The sequence below is a fragment of the Neomonachus schauinslandi genome, chromosome 8 (genome assembly GCF_002201575.2).
Source record: "Neomonachus schauinslandi chromosome 8, ASM220157v2, whole genome shotgun sequence".
Taxonomy (NCBI): Eukaryota; Metazoa; Chordata; class Mammalia; order Carnivora; family Phocidae; genus Neomonachus; species Neomonachus schauinslandi.
Window position 1 is genome coordinate 49,945,999 of NC_058410.1, and position 15,892 is coordinate 49,961,890.

The 15,892-nt window shown below is 36.5% G+C and overlaps 1 protein-coding gene across 1 annotated transcript in view; it reads left to right on the forward strand.

Moving 5' to 3' along the window:
* The window catches only part of REV3L (REV3 like, DNA directed polymerase zeta catalytic subunit), a 175,534-nt gene that overhangs the window by 85,212 nt on the left and 74,430 nt on the right, over positions 1 to 15,892 (forward strand). The window contains exons 11-13 of the mRNA XM_021693690.1: positions 1,398 to 1,635; positions 7,314 to 7,456; positions 9,233 to 13,391. Of these exons, the coding sequence (XP_021549365.1) occupies positions 1,398 to 1,635; positions 7,314 to 7,456; positions 9,233 to 13,391 (4,540 nt within the window). The remainder of the gene's footprint in view (positions 1 to 1,397; positions 1,636 to 7,313; positions 7,457 to 9,232; positions 13,392 to 15,892) is intronic.

Below are 15,892 nucleotides of genomic sequence, written 5' to 3' on the forward strand. Positions count from 1 at the left end.
TTTTAAAAGATTTTTATTTATTTATTTGAGAGAGAGAGCACAAATGGGGAGGAGGGGCAGAAGGAGAAGCAGACTCCCCACTGAACAGGGAACCCAACATGGGGCTCGATCCTAGGACCCCGAGATCATGACCTTAGCTGAAGGTAGATGCTTAACCAACTGATCCACCCAAGCACCCCCAGTTCAGTGATTTTTGTCTTGTTCACAGAGTTATGCAACCATTACCACTATCTAATTCCAGGACATTTTTATCACCCTAAAAAGCAGCCCTATAGCCATTAGCAGTCACTCCTCATTCTTCCTTCTCTCAGCTCTTGGAAACCACTAATCTATTCTCTTGTTTACTGGATTTACCTGTTTGGGTCATTTCATATAAATGGAATCATAAAACCTTTTGTTTGTGGCTTCTTTCACTTAGCATAATGTTTTCAAGGTTCATTCAAGTCGTAGCATGTATCAGTATTTCATTCCTTTTCACTACTGAATAATATTCCCTCATATGGATATACCATAGTTCATTTATCCATTCCTCAGATGATGGTTATGTGAGTTGTTTCCACATTTTTGGCCATTACGAATGATACTGCTGTGGTTATTCATGTATAGGTTTTTGTGTGGACATATGTTTTTAGTTATCTTGGTTATATACCAGGAGTGGAACTGCTGTGTCATATGGTAACTATGTTTAACATTTCAGTGAACCATCAAACTTTTTTCCAAAGCTGCTGCACCATTTTACAGTCTGACTGGCCATATAGGAAGGTTCTAATTTCTTCCACTTCCTTTCCAATACTTATTACTTGTCTTGATTTGGCAAGCATAGTGCATATGAAGTGGCATCTCACTGTAGTCTTCAAGGTTTTTTAAGTAATGTCATTGACCACTTTCAAGCTCTCTTGTGTTTTTCAACCACAGGTTTCATTTAACTATCCTATGAGCTAAATGAAACTTAAGTGAGAATAACGTGCTCACATGCATTGTTTTTAAGGCACTTCTTCCTTAGCATTCATTCATATATTTATTACGTATTTTGATTTTGTTTTGAACTCTGGTGACCCTATTTGGTTTAGTGCTCCTCAAGCTTAATTGTGCAGTAAGAGCTTGGACAGCTTGTCAAAATGCATCTTCCTGGGCCCTAACTCAGAAGTTCTGATTCAAAAGATGGAAGATGGGTTCTGGGAATCTTCTTTTTAATGAGGACACAAAATCATTACAATACAAAGAGTCCAAGGATCATCACACTTTGATAAAAGAGCTACATCAACACAGAAGTCTTTGCATGAGCTGTATTCTTTCAGTATGTGCCAGCATCTGTGATTTTGTTGTTTTGTAATTGATCTGAATTGTTGAATTATTTAGAAAAGTTATTTGTTAGTGATGCTTCACTTGTTTTATAGTGGACAGTAGTCCTGACGAGGCTCTGGTACATCTTCTTGCTGGTTTGGAAAATGATGGATATCAGGGGGGAAGAAATAGGATGCCATCACCATGTCATTTCTTTGGAAACACTAAAAATCCCCAAAATAGTGACGATGAAGAAAATGAACCACAGATTGAAAAAGAAGAAATGGAACTTAGTTTGGTGATGTCTCAGAGATGGGACAGCAATATTGAAGAACCTTGTGCCAAAAAGAGGTAACTTTTTAGTTATTTCAGTTACTTTAATAATTTCCTGTTGTCATTTATCACTATTCTTTAATTAGAAATTATTTTTTACTATTATTCATAATATAAATACCTTATAAACTAAATAGTCTCCTTTTGGGGCACCTGGGTGGCTCCGTTGGTTAAGCGGCTGCCTTTGGCTCAGGTCATGATCCTGGGGTCCTGGGATCGAGCCCCACGTCTGGCTCCCTGCTCAGCGGAGAGCCTGCTTCTCCCTCTCCCTCTGCCTGCCACTCTGCCTACTTATGCTGTCTATCTTTCTGTCAAATAAATAAATAGTCTTCTTTTAAATCCCTTTAAAGTAGTGCTTTGTTTTTCATGTGGCATAAACTTCATATTCTAAGCAGAATAAGATTTTGCTACATTCAAAAAGATTAAACCTAGGTGTTTTTTTCCAGTTTTATTGAAAGATTAAACCTAAGTGGTTTTTTTTTTTTTCAAGTTTTATTGAGATATAATTGACCTATATCACTATAGGAGTTTCAGTTGTACAGCATAAAGATTTGACCTTACGTATATTATTAAATGACTACCACAAATAAGTTTAGTTAACATTTATCATCGCATATAGATAAAATAAAAAGAAGTGGAGGGGAAAAAAGGAAAAAAAGGTTTCTTCTTGTAATGAGAACTCTCAGGATTCACTCTAACAACTTTCCTCTTTAATCCTACAGGAGTGGTGGGGCGCCTGGGTGGCTCAGTCGGTTAAGCTCTGCCTTCGGCTCAGGTCATGATATCAGGGTCCTGGGATCAAGCCCCACGTGGGGTTCCCTGCTCAGTGGGGAGCCTTGCTTCTCCTTCTCCCTTTCCCCTTTCCCCTTTCCCCCTGCTCATGCTCCTGCACTCCCTCTCGCTCTCTCTCTAATAAATAAAATCTTTAAAAAAAAAAAAAAATCCCACAGGAGTGGTAACTATAGTCGCAATGTTGTACATTACATCCCTAGTATTTATCTTATAACTGTAAATTTGTACCCTTTGACCACCTTCCTCCAGTTTCTTCTACCCCCATAAACCTAACTTAGAAATTATAAATATAGTATTAATATGTGTGGCTAGTAAGTGGGGCAAAGTAGAAGTGCCTCCTTACCTGTGAACTTGAGGAAAAAGAATGCCCCCTGAGAGTTATATGGGTTACAGCAACAGTTATAGAGTCAGCTTGAAGACAAGAAATAGTCTTTAGGTCTGATTAGACTGAAGGAATTAAATATTAAAAGTAAATAAATAAAAGAGTCTCAGAAACAGAGACTGGTATTCTGGTTCATTTCTCAAGCTAAATGAATAAGATGGCACTGTGGTTTTCCAGATCAGTTTCTTGTAAGACTAATTGGTTTGAGTTATATGTTCTGTGTGTAGAAAAAGATGAGTCCTTTGAGCCTGAAACACTGAGTATGCCTCTCCTTTAAACTTATGTAGACAATACTAAAACTTCTGAACTCTTTGTTTGAAATTCTCTTGTTATCTGAGTATACATCAGAACCCTTTCTTCGATATTTTCACAGTATGCTCCCTCATTGAATTCCATTTTCATCCTATGGGTGGAGAATCCAGACCTGCAAAATATTATTTCATACTTTTCCTAGCTTCATGTACTCAGTTCCTTTGCTGTGACAGTGATAAATCATTCAAAGACTCAGCCCTTGACCTTTGAAGAACTAGTGCTACCTGGTCCATACAGAATCGGTATTTGATTTCCTGATAGATTTGACCCTCAACAATGTCATAAAATGTCTTTTGTCAGTATTTCCTATCTGTTAAAAAAAAAAAAGGTGAAAGACAAATTTTTATAGCTCTTCTATAAGTTTTTCAATTTTTTAATATAAACTTTATAAATCTTTCCATGAAATATCCTACTGGGAAATGCCTCAACCACATCAACCTATAAAATGGCTTTGTTCTTGTTTCTCTGTTCTTATTTCTGTAATAATAATTCTCCCCAACATCTGGAAGTTTGCACCTTCAGTGTTGTATTTGACTTGCCCTCCTTTGCCGTTCTATTCTTCCACCCCCCTCCCTCCCAAGGTAATGTCCTAGTTTGGGCCTTCATTATCATTTATCTGGAACACTATGATTCACTTTTTAACTGGTCTCCTCCTCGCCTCTAGTTCTCCTTTATAATAGGGGTAATAATTATGATTATTAGGTAAACATGGGCACTTGGAAAGGGAAGCAGAGAGTATCAGGAACCTTCATGTGTTCAAGTCATGCTCTACAGTCTTTATATCCTTTTTAAATATGGTTATTTAGGGGAATGTTATCATATTGAGTCTTAATTTCAACCACACATTTGGTAAAGTCTTACATAACATCCTTGTAGATAAGGAGAATACATGGCAGTAGTGACCAATTAGGTGGGTTCACAAGAACTTACATGACTTTGCATTTAAAAAACAACATAAATGCTTAAATGCCAAGTATGCTAGATTGGATTGAGATTGTCACAAATATTAGAGATTGATAATTCTTTGGATGACAGAATATAGATCCAAAAATGCCTCAAAACTAAATAGGTGATGCCTAATAAAGTATATAGACTCATGCAAGGGCTGTATCTAGATGAAGTATATAGAGTCATATGTTTAGGTTCAGTCAGTCAGCTTTATAAATACAGACTAGACAGACCTTCAGCTCACTCTGGGCTTAACAGTTTCTGTGGGAAAGCCATGATTTTATTAAGAGCACAATAGGGACGCCTGGGTGGCTCAGTCGGTTAAGCGGCTGCCTTCAGCTCAGGTCATGATCCCAGGGTCCTGGGATCGAGTCCCACATCAGGCTCCTTGCTCAGCGGGGAGCCTGCTTCTCCCTCTGCCTGCAGCTCCCCCTGCTTGTACTCTCGCTCACTCTCTTGCCTATGCTCTCTCTAGCAAATAAAATCTTTAAAAAAAAAAAAAAAAAGCACAGTAAGTCTGTAGTGTTGTATGGTTGCCAAAATAGTGATTTTAATTATTAGCTACCAGCTGTACCTAGGGTAACATTTATTATTCTAACAGGTTTTGGATTTTATTAATAAAATAATTACAGTATTTACTTGATGTATTTAAGTCTTGCTGTAATAAATTGGATTGCTTCTTTCATATTTTAGCAACGTGTTGACTTTGATATTTCTATTTGATCTTGTGGCATTTCACTTTTATTTCCATTTGTTTTTCTCTTTCTTGATAGTTTTATTTTGGTATTTCTTTGATTTTACCTTTAGTGTATCATTAGCATTTTTTCTACGGTTTCTTAGATGATATCTCATTTAGCTATTTATACTTTTATACCTGTATTAAGTAGATACACATTCAAATATATAAAATTCTTATAAAGTCAGTATCTACTTGTTATCAGTAGTGTCAGCCTGTTTAAAATCATAGTCATGGTTTGTCCCACAATTAATGAATGCTTGTATTTCATTGACTGGACCAATTCTGTGAAAAACATGCCCAAGTCAACCTTGGGAAAACAAACCTAAACATTTCATAAATGCACATTAGAGAGAGATTGAAAAATAGAAGTATAGTGTCTAGAAAAGGAGTTCTTCAGTTGTATGTGGATGTTATATTCTGCCCTGAGTACTGTATTTTAAGAATCCTGAGAAAGGACAGGAAAGGGAAAGAAGAGGAAGAAAAGGAAGGATCTATGAACATTGTCACTTTTATTTATTTATTTAATTTTTTTAAATTTAAATTTAATTAACATATATTATTGGTTTCAGAGGTAGATGTCAGTGATTTATCAGTCTTATATAATACCCAGTGCTCATTACATCACGTGCCCTCCTTAATGTCCATCACTCATTTACTCCATCCCCTCAGCCCCCTTCCCCTCCAGCAACCCTTAATTTCCTATGGTTAAGAGTCTCTCATGGTTTGTCTCCCTCTCTGATTTCATTTTGTTTTATTTTTCCCTCCCTTCCCCTATGATCCTCTGTTTTGTTTCTTAAATTCCACTTAGAGTGAGATCATATGGTAATTGCCTTTCTCTGATTGACTTATTTTGCTTAGCATAATACCCTCTAGTTCGATCCACTTCATTGCAAATGGCAAGATTTCATTTTGGTTTTTTTTTTTTTTTTGATGGCTGAGTAGTATTGCATTGTGTATATATATACCACATCTTCTTTATCCATTCATTTATCAGTGGACATCTGGGCTCTTTCCATAGTTTGGCTATTGTGGACATTGCTGCTATAAATTGGGGTGCAGGTGCTCCTTGGGATCACTACATTTGTATCTTTTGGGGTAAATCCCTAGGAGTGCAATTGCTGGGTCATAGGGTAGCTCTATTTTCAACTTTTTGAGGAACCTCCATGCTGTTTTCCAGAGTGGCTGCACTAGATTGCATTCCCAACACTGTCACTTTTAAAGAACAGTAGGAAGAATAGATAATGTTTGGTCTAATTAGAGAGGAATTATGGGACAAATTATAAATGCTTTCAAATATTTTAGAGTTATGTGGAAAATAGCATAGGCTGCATATAGCAACACAGGACAAAAGCAGGAATAATGAGTGGAATTTGGAAAATTCTGTGTAATAGAGGAAGAAAATCACTAACAATTAATAATAGAAAAGATTGGGCGCCTGGGTGGCTCAGTTGGTTAAGCGACTGCCTTCGGCTCAGGTCATGATCCTGGAGTCCCAGGATCGAGTCCCGCATCGGGCTCCCTGCTCGGCGGGGAGTCTGCTTCTCCCTCTGACCCTCCTCCCTATCATGCTCTCTCTCATTCTCTCTCTCGCAAATAAATAAATAAAATCTTTAAAAAATAATAATAATAATAGAAAAGATTAACCTGTGAAACAGCAAGCCCCTTACACTGAGAATGTAAAAGTGGAGATTTTGTCATCTGTTAAAAATAAGGTTTTTGCATTGAGTAGAAAATTGGACTAGATGACCTCTAATAATTCAGCTCTTAAGACAATGATTTTAGTACAAATTGTGATTTGGTAAAGCATTAATGTAGAAACTGTTGTACGTATAATTAAGGGACTATTTCAAATTTTTGAGACAAGAGAAAGAAAAACTTAGGTATGGATAGAAAGGAAAGTATCAAGCTGGGACCTAGTGAAAAGATTTAAATCGGTAAGAGATGAATCCTGAAGAGATTATCTGGACTTCACAGTCCATCTGAATTCTTCTTTAACCTGCTTTAGAGCCAATGCTGGGATTGACTCAAAACCTGTACCACTTCCTAGCCCCTCTGATCCCTGTTTCCTCTTTCAGCCTGACCTGAGTACCCCCTTGCTTACCTTTTTGTTTGTTTTTTCCAGTTCACAATGTAGAGATTGTATATTTGTGGAGACTTCTTAAAATATGCCGGGATGCCACCTTTTTAGAAGTTATTGGGTTCTCACCCCAGCTGTTATCTATATCTAATAATAGGATGAGGGGGAGAATATAGGGAAGAACATGATTAGATATGGTAGTCCAGGATATTGTAGAGCTTTGGATACAGGAATGATGGTGTTTTCTAGCTCACATGAAAAGGATTTTAAGTTTATCTGCAGTAACTTTTTATAGGACATGATACTAAAGCAAAATAAATCTTTTTAAGGTTATAATTTTCAGATCTTTTCAGTTTACTATTATATCATCAGATTAAGCAAATTTTACTAATCTGACATGCTTTTTTCTATGATCATACTCACTAGTGAATCTTAATATTCTGTAGATCACTGTGTAGAAATACCCATAGAAGCTCAACTGAAGAAGATGATTCATCTTCAGAAGAAGAAATGGAATGGAGTAATAACAGTTTGCTTCTAGCCAATCTTTCTATACCTCAGTTAGATGGAACTGCAGATGAAAATAGTGGTAAGTAAACTAATATACTGAGAGCATTTCATGATGTAGCAGCTAAAAATGTATTTGATTTTAAAACTGTAATCACACAGGGGCTCCTGGGTGGCTCAGATGGTTAAGCATCTGCCTTCGGCTCAGGTCATGATCCCAGGGTCCTGGGATCGAGCCCCGCATCGGGCTCCTGGCTCAGCGAAGAGCCTGCTTCTCCCTCTCCCTCTGCCTCTCTCCCTGCTCATGCTTTCTCTCTCTCTCTCTCTCTCTCTGTATCTCTGTGTCTCAAATGAATAAATAAAATCTTAAAAAAATAAAAATAAAACTGTAATCACACATATAAAATTGGTTGAGTGTGAGGCTTTGACAATACTATTATGTTTTGTCCTTCTCTAAGATTTTTTCTTTTGAAAGAATGTGGATATATGCTTATTTCTCATTTGTAAGAGGACATTTGTAAATCACTGATTTAAAACTTCATAAACTTTAATCATGTTAACATTTAAGTAGCATAAGAAACTATAAGAAATATGTTCAGATGTTAACTCGAATTTAAATAAAAACTTGAGAAAAGGGGCGCCTGGGTGGCTCAGTCATTAGGCGTCTGCCTTCGGCTCAGGTCATGATCTCAGGGTCCTGGGATCAGGCCCCACATCGGGCTCCCTGCTCCGCAGGAAGCCTGTTTCTCCCTCTCCCACTCCCCCTGCTTGTGTTCCCTCTCTCACTGTGTCTCTCTCAGTCAAATAAATAAAATCTTTTTTTTTTTTAAAGATTTTATTTATTTATTTGAGAGAGAGAATGAGATAGAGCATGAGAGTGGGGAGGGTCGGGGGAGAAGCAGACTCCCTGCTGAGCAGGGAGCCCGATGTGGGACTCGATCCCAGGACTCCAGGATCATGACCCGAGCCGAAGGCAGTCGCTTAACCAACTGAGCCACCCAGGCGCCCTAAATAAATAAAATCTTTAAAAAATCATAAAAACAAAAAAAAACTTGAGAAAAAATATGCTCAGCTTATTTGAAGTGATAATACAAAGAAGCATATTGTTTTATGAAAAATTTTCAAGGTGACAGTTTTTTCCCTATTCACCACAAAGGCACTGAATATTAATCTATTTCTTTTTTTTTTAATTTTAATTTTAATTTTTATTTTATTTTTATTTTTTTAAAGATTTTATTTATTTATTTGACAGAAAGAGACACAGCAAGAGAGGGAACACAAGCAGGGGGAGTGGGAGAGGGAGAGGCCGGCTTCCTGCAGAGCAGGGAGCCTGATGCGGGGCTCGATCCCAGGACTCTGGGATCACGACCTGAGCCGAAGGCAGATGCTTAACGACTGAGCCACCCAGGCGCCCCTTAATTTTTATTTTTAATGTTTTTTTGAGAGAGAGAGCGAGAACATGAGCCGGGGGAGGTGAAGAGGGAGAGGGAGAGAATCTCAAGCAGGTCCATGCTCTGTGCAGAGCCCAATGCAGAGCTCGATTCCAGAACCCTTAGATCATGACCTGAGCTAAAATCGAGAGTCAGATGCTCAACCAACTGAGCCACCCAGGCACCCCTAATATAATTTATTTCTGACCAAAGGAATATGTGTTTAAAATAATGACTAATAATCAAGTATAACTGACTTCCTGATTACTTAGATTGAGTTATTATCTTAATGATAGGAATGACCTTTTGAGATAACCATTTTAAGCATAGAAACTTAATTTCATATAGTTTCTTTCATGGTGATAGTATGGAAAAATATTTTAAAAATTAAAAGCATGGAAGTGAAATTCTTTTTTTCCCGGTTTCAGACAATCCATTGAACAACGAAAATTCTAGGACTCACTCTTCTGTGATTGCAACAAGCAAGCTATCAGTAAAACCTTCCATCTTTCACAAAGATGCTGCTACATTAGAACCCCCATCTTCTGCTAAGATTACCTTTCAGTGTAAACACACAAGTGCCCTTTCTTCCCATGTTTTGAAGAAGGAAGATTTAATTGAGGAACTTCCACAGCCAAACAACATAGAAAAATGTCTAGATCATTCAGTTGCTGCTTTTACCAATGAAAGCACTTACTCTATGAAATACCCTGGATCTTTGAGCAATTCTGTCCATTCAGAAAACTCTCATAAAGAAAGTAAGAAAGATACCCTCCCAGTATCTTCCTGTGAAAGTAGTATTTTTGATTATGAAGAAGATATTCAATCTGTTACAAGACAAGTACCAAGTAGAAAGTATACAAATATTAGAAAAATTGATAAGGATGCCCCTTTTATACACATGAACCGTCATAGTAGTGAAAGTACATTGGGCAAAAATTCTTTCAACTTTTCTGACCTAAGTCATTCAAAAAATAAATTATCCTCTGAAGGAAATGAAAAAGGAAACAGCACAGCTCTAAATAGTTTATTCCCTTCATCCTTAACTGAAAATTGTGAATTGCTCTCATGCACAGGAGAGAATAGAACTATGGTACATTCTCTTGATAGCATTGCTGATGAAAGTGGGCTAAATAAACTTAAAATTAGATATGAAGAGTTTCAAGAACATAAAACAGAAAAGCCAAGCCTCAGCCAGCAAGCAGCACATTATATGTTTTTTCCCAGTGTTGTTCTTTCCAACTGTCTCAGACCACAGAAACTCTCTCCTGTCACATACAAACTACAACCCAGCAGTAAACAGTCCCGGTTAAAAATGAATAAAAAGAAGCTTATAGGTCATCAAGAGACTTCTACCAAAACTAGTGAGACTGTATCCACAAAAGATAATTGTATACAAAATAATCCTTGTAATAGTAATCCTGAGAAGGATAACATATTGGCCAGTGATTTAATTAAAGTCACCCGCGGAGCTTTTGAAAATAAAACACCCGCAGACAGTTTCATAGACTGTCACTTTGGAGATGGAACCTTAGAAACTGAGCAGTCCTTTGGATTGTTTGGAAATAAATATACACTTAGAGCCAAACGCAAGGTAAATTATGAGACTGAAGATAGTGAGTCAAGTTTTGTAACACACAACTCAAAAATTAGCCTACCTCATCCCATGGAAATTGGTGAAAGTTTAGATGGAACTCTCAAATCTCGAAAACGAAGAAAAATGTCTAAAAAGCTACCCCCTGTCATCATAAAGTATATTATTATTAATAGATTTAGAGGGAGAAAAAATATGCTTGTGAAGCTAGGAAAAATAGACTCTAAAGAAAAACAAGTTATATTGACAGAGGAAAAAATGGAACTATATAAAAAGCTTGCACCTTTGAAGGATTTTTGGCCAAAAGTTCCTGACTCCCCTGCAACCAAATATCCCATTTATCCACTAACACCAAAGAAAAGTCACAGAAGAAAATCAAAACATAAGTCTGCTAAGAAAAAAACTGGTAAGCAACAAAGGACAAATAGTGAAAATATTAAAAGAACTTTGTCTTTCAGGCGAAAACGGTCACATGCTATCCTGTCTCCTCCCTCGCCATCTTACAATGCTGAAACCGAAGACTGTGACTTGAATTATAGTGATGTTATGTCTAAACTAGGTTTTCTTTCTGAGAGAAGCACAAGTCCCATAAATTCTTCTCCCCCTCGCTGCTGGTCTCCCACAGATCCAAGAGCTGAAGAGATGATGGCTGCTGCAGATAAAGAAGCAATGCTTTTTAAGGGTCCTAATGCATGTAATAACAAGACTGTTAATTCCCGTATGGAAAAAAATAGTCGAGCAAGAGCGCAGGTTAAGAAATCGAAAACCAAGCTTGTTAATCCCTCTGTAGTTACTAAGAAAAGGAACAAACGAAATCAGACAAATAAAGTAGATGATGGAAAAAAGAAACAGAGAGCAAAACAGAAACAAAAAACAAATGAGAAAGTTATGTCAAGAAAGCATATAACAACTAAAGATGAAAAAATAAAATCTCAGTCTAGTGCTGAAGTTACGTTTGTGCTGAAACATCAGAATGTGTCTGAGACCTCAAATAGTTCTGGAGGCTCTCAATTACTTTTTAAACAGAAAGATGTGTCACTAATGGGCTGTGCTATAGATCATCCCCTTTCTGCCCCCTTGCCCACCGGAATTCATGCACAACAGAATTTATCTGGTTGCTTTCCTTCTTTTTTAGAAAGCAAGAAGCCTGTAGATTTGCAAACATTACCCAGCTCACGAGATGATTTGCATTCATCAGTTGTTTGTAGTTCTTTGGGACCTGGAATCTCAAAAATTAATGTTCAGAGGTCTCATAACCAAAATGCTATGTTTACTCTAAAGGAATCAACCTTGATTCAAAAAAATATATTTGATCTTTCCAACCATTTGTCTCAGGTAGCACAGAATACACAGATATCTTCGGGTATAATGTCTCCAAAGACAGAAGAGAATGCAAATACACAAAAAAACTATTTGTCATCTATCGGAAAGTTAAATGAATATCGTAATTCTTTAGAATCAAAGCCAGACCAGGCGTATGCCCCTAATTTTTTGCATTGCAAAGACAGGCAGCAGCAGATTGTGTGCATGGCAGAACAGTCAAAGCACAGCGAAACTTGTTCTCCAGGAAATGCAGCTTCAGAGGAAAGCCAAATGCCTAATAATTGCTTTGTAACTTCCTTGAGAAGTCCAATCAAACAAATAGCATGGGAGCAAAAACAAAGGGGTTTTATTTTAGATATGTCAAATTTTAAACCTGAAAGGGTAAAACAGAGGTCATTGTCAGAAGCAATTTCACAAACCAAAGCACTTTCTCAGTGTAAAAGTCGAAATGTGTCAACACCTTCAACATTTGGTGAAGGCCAGTCTGGACTGGCAGTTCTAAAAGAATTGTTACAGAAAAGACAGCAGAAAGCACAAAATGCAAATATTATGCAAGACCCATTATCTAATAAACATCAACCAAACAAAAATATTTCTGGTTCCCTTGAACAAAACAAAACGATTAAACGAACACGATCAGTAACATCTTCAAGAAAACCTCGAACTCCCAGAAGTACAAAACCTAAAGAAAAAATTCCCAAACTTCTTAAAGTAGACTCTCTAAATTTACAAAACTCTGGCCAGTTGGATAACTCTCTATCAGATGACAGTCCCGTCTTTTTTTCAGATCCAGGTTTTGAGAGTTGTTATTCACTTGAAGATAGCTTGTCTCCTGAACATAATTATAATTTTGATATTAATACAATAGGTCAAACTGGATTTTGTAGCTTTTATTCTGGAAGTCAGTTTGTCCCAGCTGATCAGAATTTGCCTCAGAAATTCCTAAGTGATGCAGTTCAGGATCTTTTCCCAGGACAAACTATAGAAAAAAATGAGGTTTTAAGTCATGGTAACCAGAAGTGTGATGAAGACAAACATCATGCCTCAGACTCAGCCTCGTGGATTAGATCTAAAACTCTAAGTCCTGAACTATTTGAGAAGTCATCCATAGATAGCAATGAGAGTCATCACCACAACCAGTGGAAAAGTAGCTTTCATCCTCTAACAACTCGCTCTAATTCAATAATGGATTCTTTCTGTGTCCAGCAGGCAGAGGACTGTCTAAATGAAAAATCCAGATTGAATAGGAGTTCAGTAAGCAAAGAAGTGTTTCTTAGCCTCTCACAGCCAGGCACTTCAGACTGGATTCAAGGTCATACCAGAAAAGAGATGCAACAGTCTCTTGACTCAGTCAATACCTCTTTTACTACAATACTATCCTCCCCTGATGGTGAACTTCTGGATGCAGCCTCTGAAGATTTAGAATTGTATGTTTCAAGAAACAATGATATATTGACACCAACTCCTGATAGTTCACCAAGGTCTACCAGCTCTCCCTCACAATCTAAAAACGGCAGTTTCACCCCTCGAACTGCTCACATTCTGAAACCACTTATGTCCCCACCAAGTAGGGAAGAAATTATGGCAACTTTATTGGATCATGACCTTTCAGAAACTATTTACCAGGAACCATTTTGCAGTAATCCTTCTGATGTACCAGAAAAGCCCAGGTAATCAGAATTATTTTTTCCCCTTGAGTCACTCTGAATAATTATAATGAATGTAACATTAGTACATGACTGCTAGTTTTCTGGCTGTAATATACTGTATTTATAAGTAAATTGTTGTAAAAGTAGTTCATAATTATGGACTTCTGAGAAAATTCACAAACTAGCTGGATGATTGATTGCACCTTGAGAACTTTAAGTTGGTAAGTGTTGGTCTTAGATCTCACTGTTAACACTGTGTCAACATTAAGGATTAGAGATGCAGAGGCTCACCGTGACATGATGGCAGATTAAGAAGGATGTCATAATACTTGAAAAGTACCATTTTAAAAATGGTATTTATTTCTAAAATTACAAACTTACAATTTTTAAAAGAACTTTATTTTTAAAACATGTTTGAAAATGAGCATACATATGTTTTACGTACTTCTATGATATATCTCTAAATGAAGATTATTTTAAGTTGTTTGTATTATATCCCTTTCTTTTCATGTTGCCAGCATCTTCAATCATATTGTTACTACTGTTAGTTTGTAGTTATTAGGAATGCAAGATGGACTTCACTTCCCTTTATCTCTCCTTTTTTTAAAGAAGGCTAATTGAACATAATAAAAAAATTAAAAAATAAAATAATAACCATACAAATAGACTATTTAAAAAGGAAGTAATCCCATAGCTCTATGTGGTAAATAAGAGAAAATGTTAGTTAGCTCTCTGAAATTTCTCCCTTAATAATGAACTTGAATTTCTTCAGGCTGTTGGAAATACAGTTGTTGCAAAGGAATTGGTAATGTGGGGTCAGACTAGTACAAAGATTTGTGAATGGAGAGAATTTGAATCCATGTAGGAGGCTCCTACTCAAAATAGGAATAACCAAACTAAAATCCATAGAAAATAAATAAAATATTGTAGCCAGATGCTGTGCCAAAATGAGTTCTACAATATGATAAATTTGGTGCCATGATAAGGAATAATTTGAAAATAAAACACTGTTAATATGTAACCCAGCGACATAAAAAAAAAAAATCTTTCCAGAGAGGCAGTAGACAGATGCACAGACACATAGACACACACGCACAGAGCCAATAGCAAAACGCGAAGGCATCAGTATTGGTTGGTTTATTTTTAAGCCAGTAGTTAAGTAGGTATTCTGTACCTCTTGCATCACCAAGGTAGAATATAACTGATAGGAGCTAAGTTGGGGAACATGACTTAAACCAGGCCATTTAAGTGATGATTTTTGTTCCTCCCCCCTGTGTCTTTGATCCCATTTACCTAACCAGTTGCAAGGAGAGGCAGTTCATTTCAGCCATCCAGTCAGAAGCAGAGAAGGGCGGATAGGACTGCTGTGGCCGACTTAGCCTAGTCTAAATGATAGAAGAGATGTGAAGAGTTAATAAGGCAAGAAGCCACACCACATGTGTACACTAACCTTCAGCAGCACCGTGTTCCTGATCCTAGTTGAGAAGACACAGTGAATACCAGGATTTTACCCAGCAGATCAGCAATAATGCATGAGTCTATTTAAGAAGGGGTTGAGAAAAAGTGATCAGAAATATAGGGTTGAAGTTCCCTCCTCTAAAGACTTGAAGTGGAAGACAGAAAATTTCCTCCCCACCCTTCCTAATACACAATTTTATAGTTTTACAGTTTTGTTTTGCTTACTACCTATATGTGGTCTTTTAACACAAATGGGACTCTTTTTCTTTATTTCACTGCCAGAATGTATGAATGTCTATTCCTTAGGCATTAGTTTCCATTATTTTGGGGGGCTTTGGCTTTATCAGTAGTGATTATGATATATTTTTTAATTGAACTGTTTTTTCTGCCTCAGCCTTACATATCAAATTTTTAATTCTCAGTTAACTTACCATGTGTTAGTCATTAACTCTGTTGCTGTTAGTTGTTGTCCAACTTTGAGACTGGTCCTGCAGCTGAAATAAAAGGTTGATAGTCATTATTATTATTAAACATACTTAGTATGTTTAAAAACAATTTTTAATATAAAACTATTCACTATAGTAAATTTAGGAGGTATAAAAGAATAAATATCACACCATTTCTCTACCTATCGACAACCACTCTTAATATTTTAATGTGTTTTTTTAGTTTTTTTAATGTATAGTTTTTATTTTGTTTTATGAAATGTGATCTTACTATAGTCACAGTATTATATACAGATTTTTTTCACCTAATATTCTACTATAAACATTTTCTAAATTATGAGTTTCTGGGACTATCATTTTAATGACTACATAATAATCCTATCATATGTATATTTTATTGGACAGAAAATTTGTTCCCTGTCCTGCCACTGTAGATAATTATGTGATTATTGTTTCCTTCATGAAGTATTTCTTATATTTTGGGGTTTTTCCATTTAGTCTTAGAAGTAGGATTACTAAAAAATTTAAGGCTTTTGATATATATTATGACATGAATTATAGCAATTACATGCTGCTGACAATTTTCAAGAGAGCTGAATTTACCACACCTCACCAATT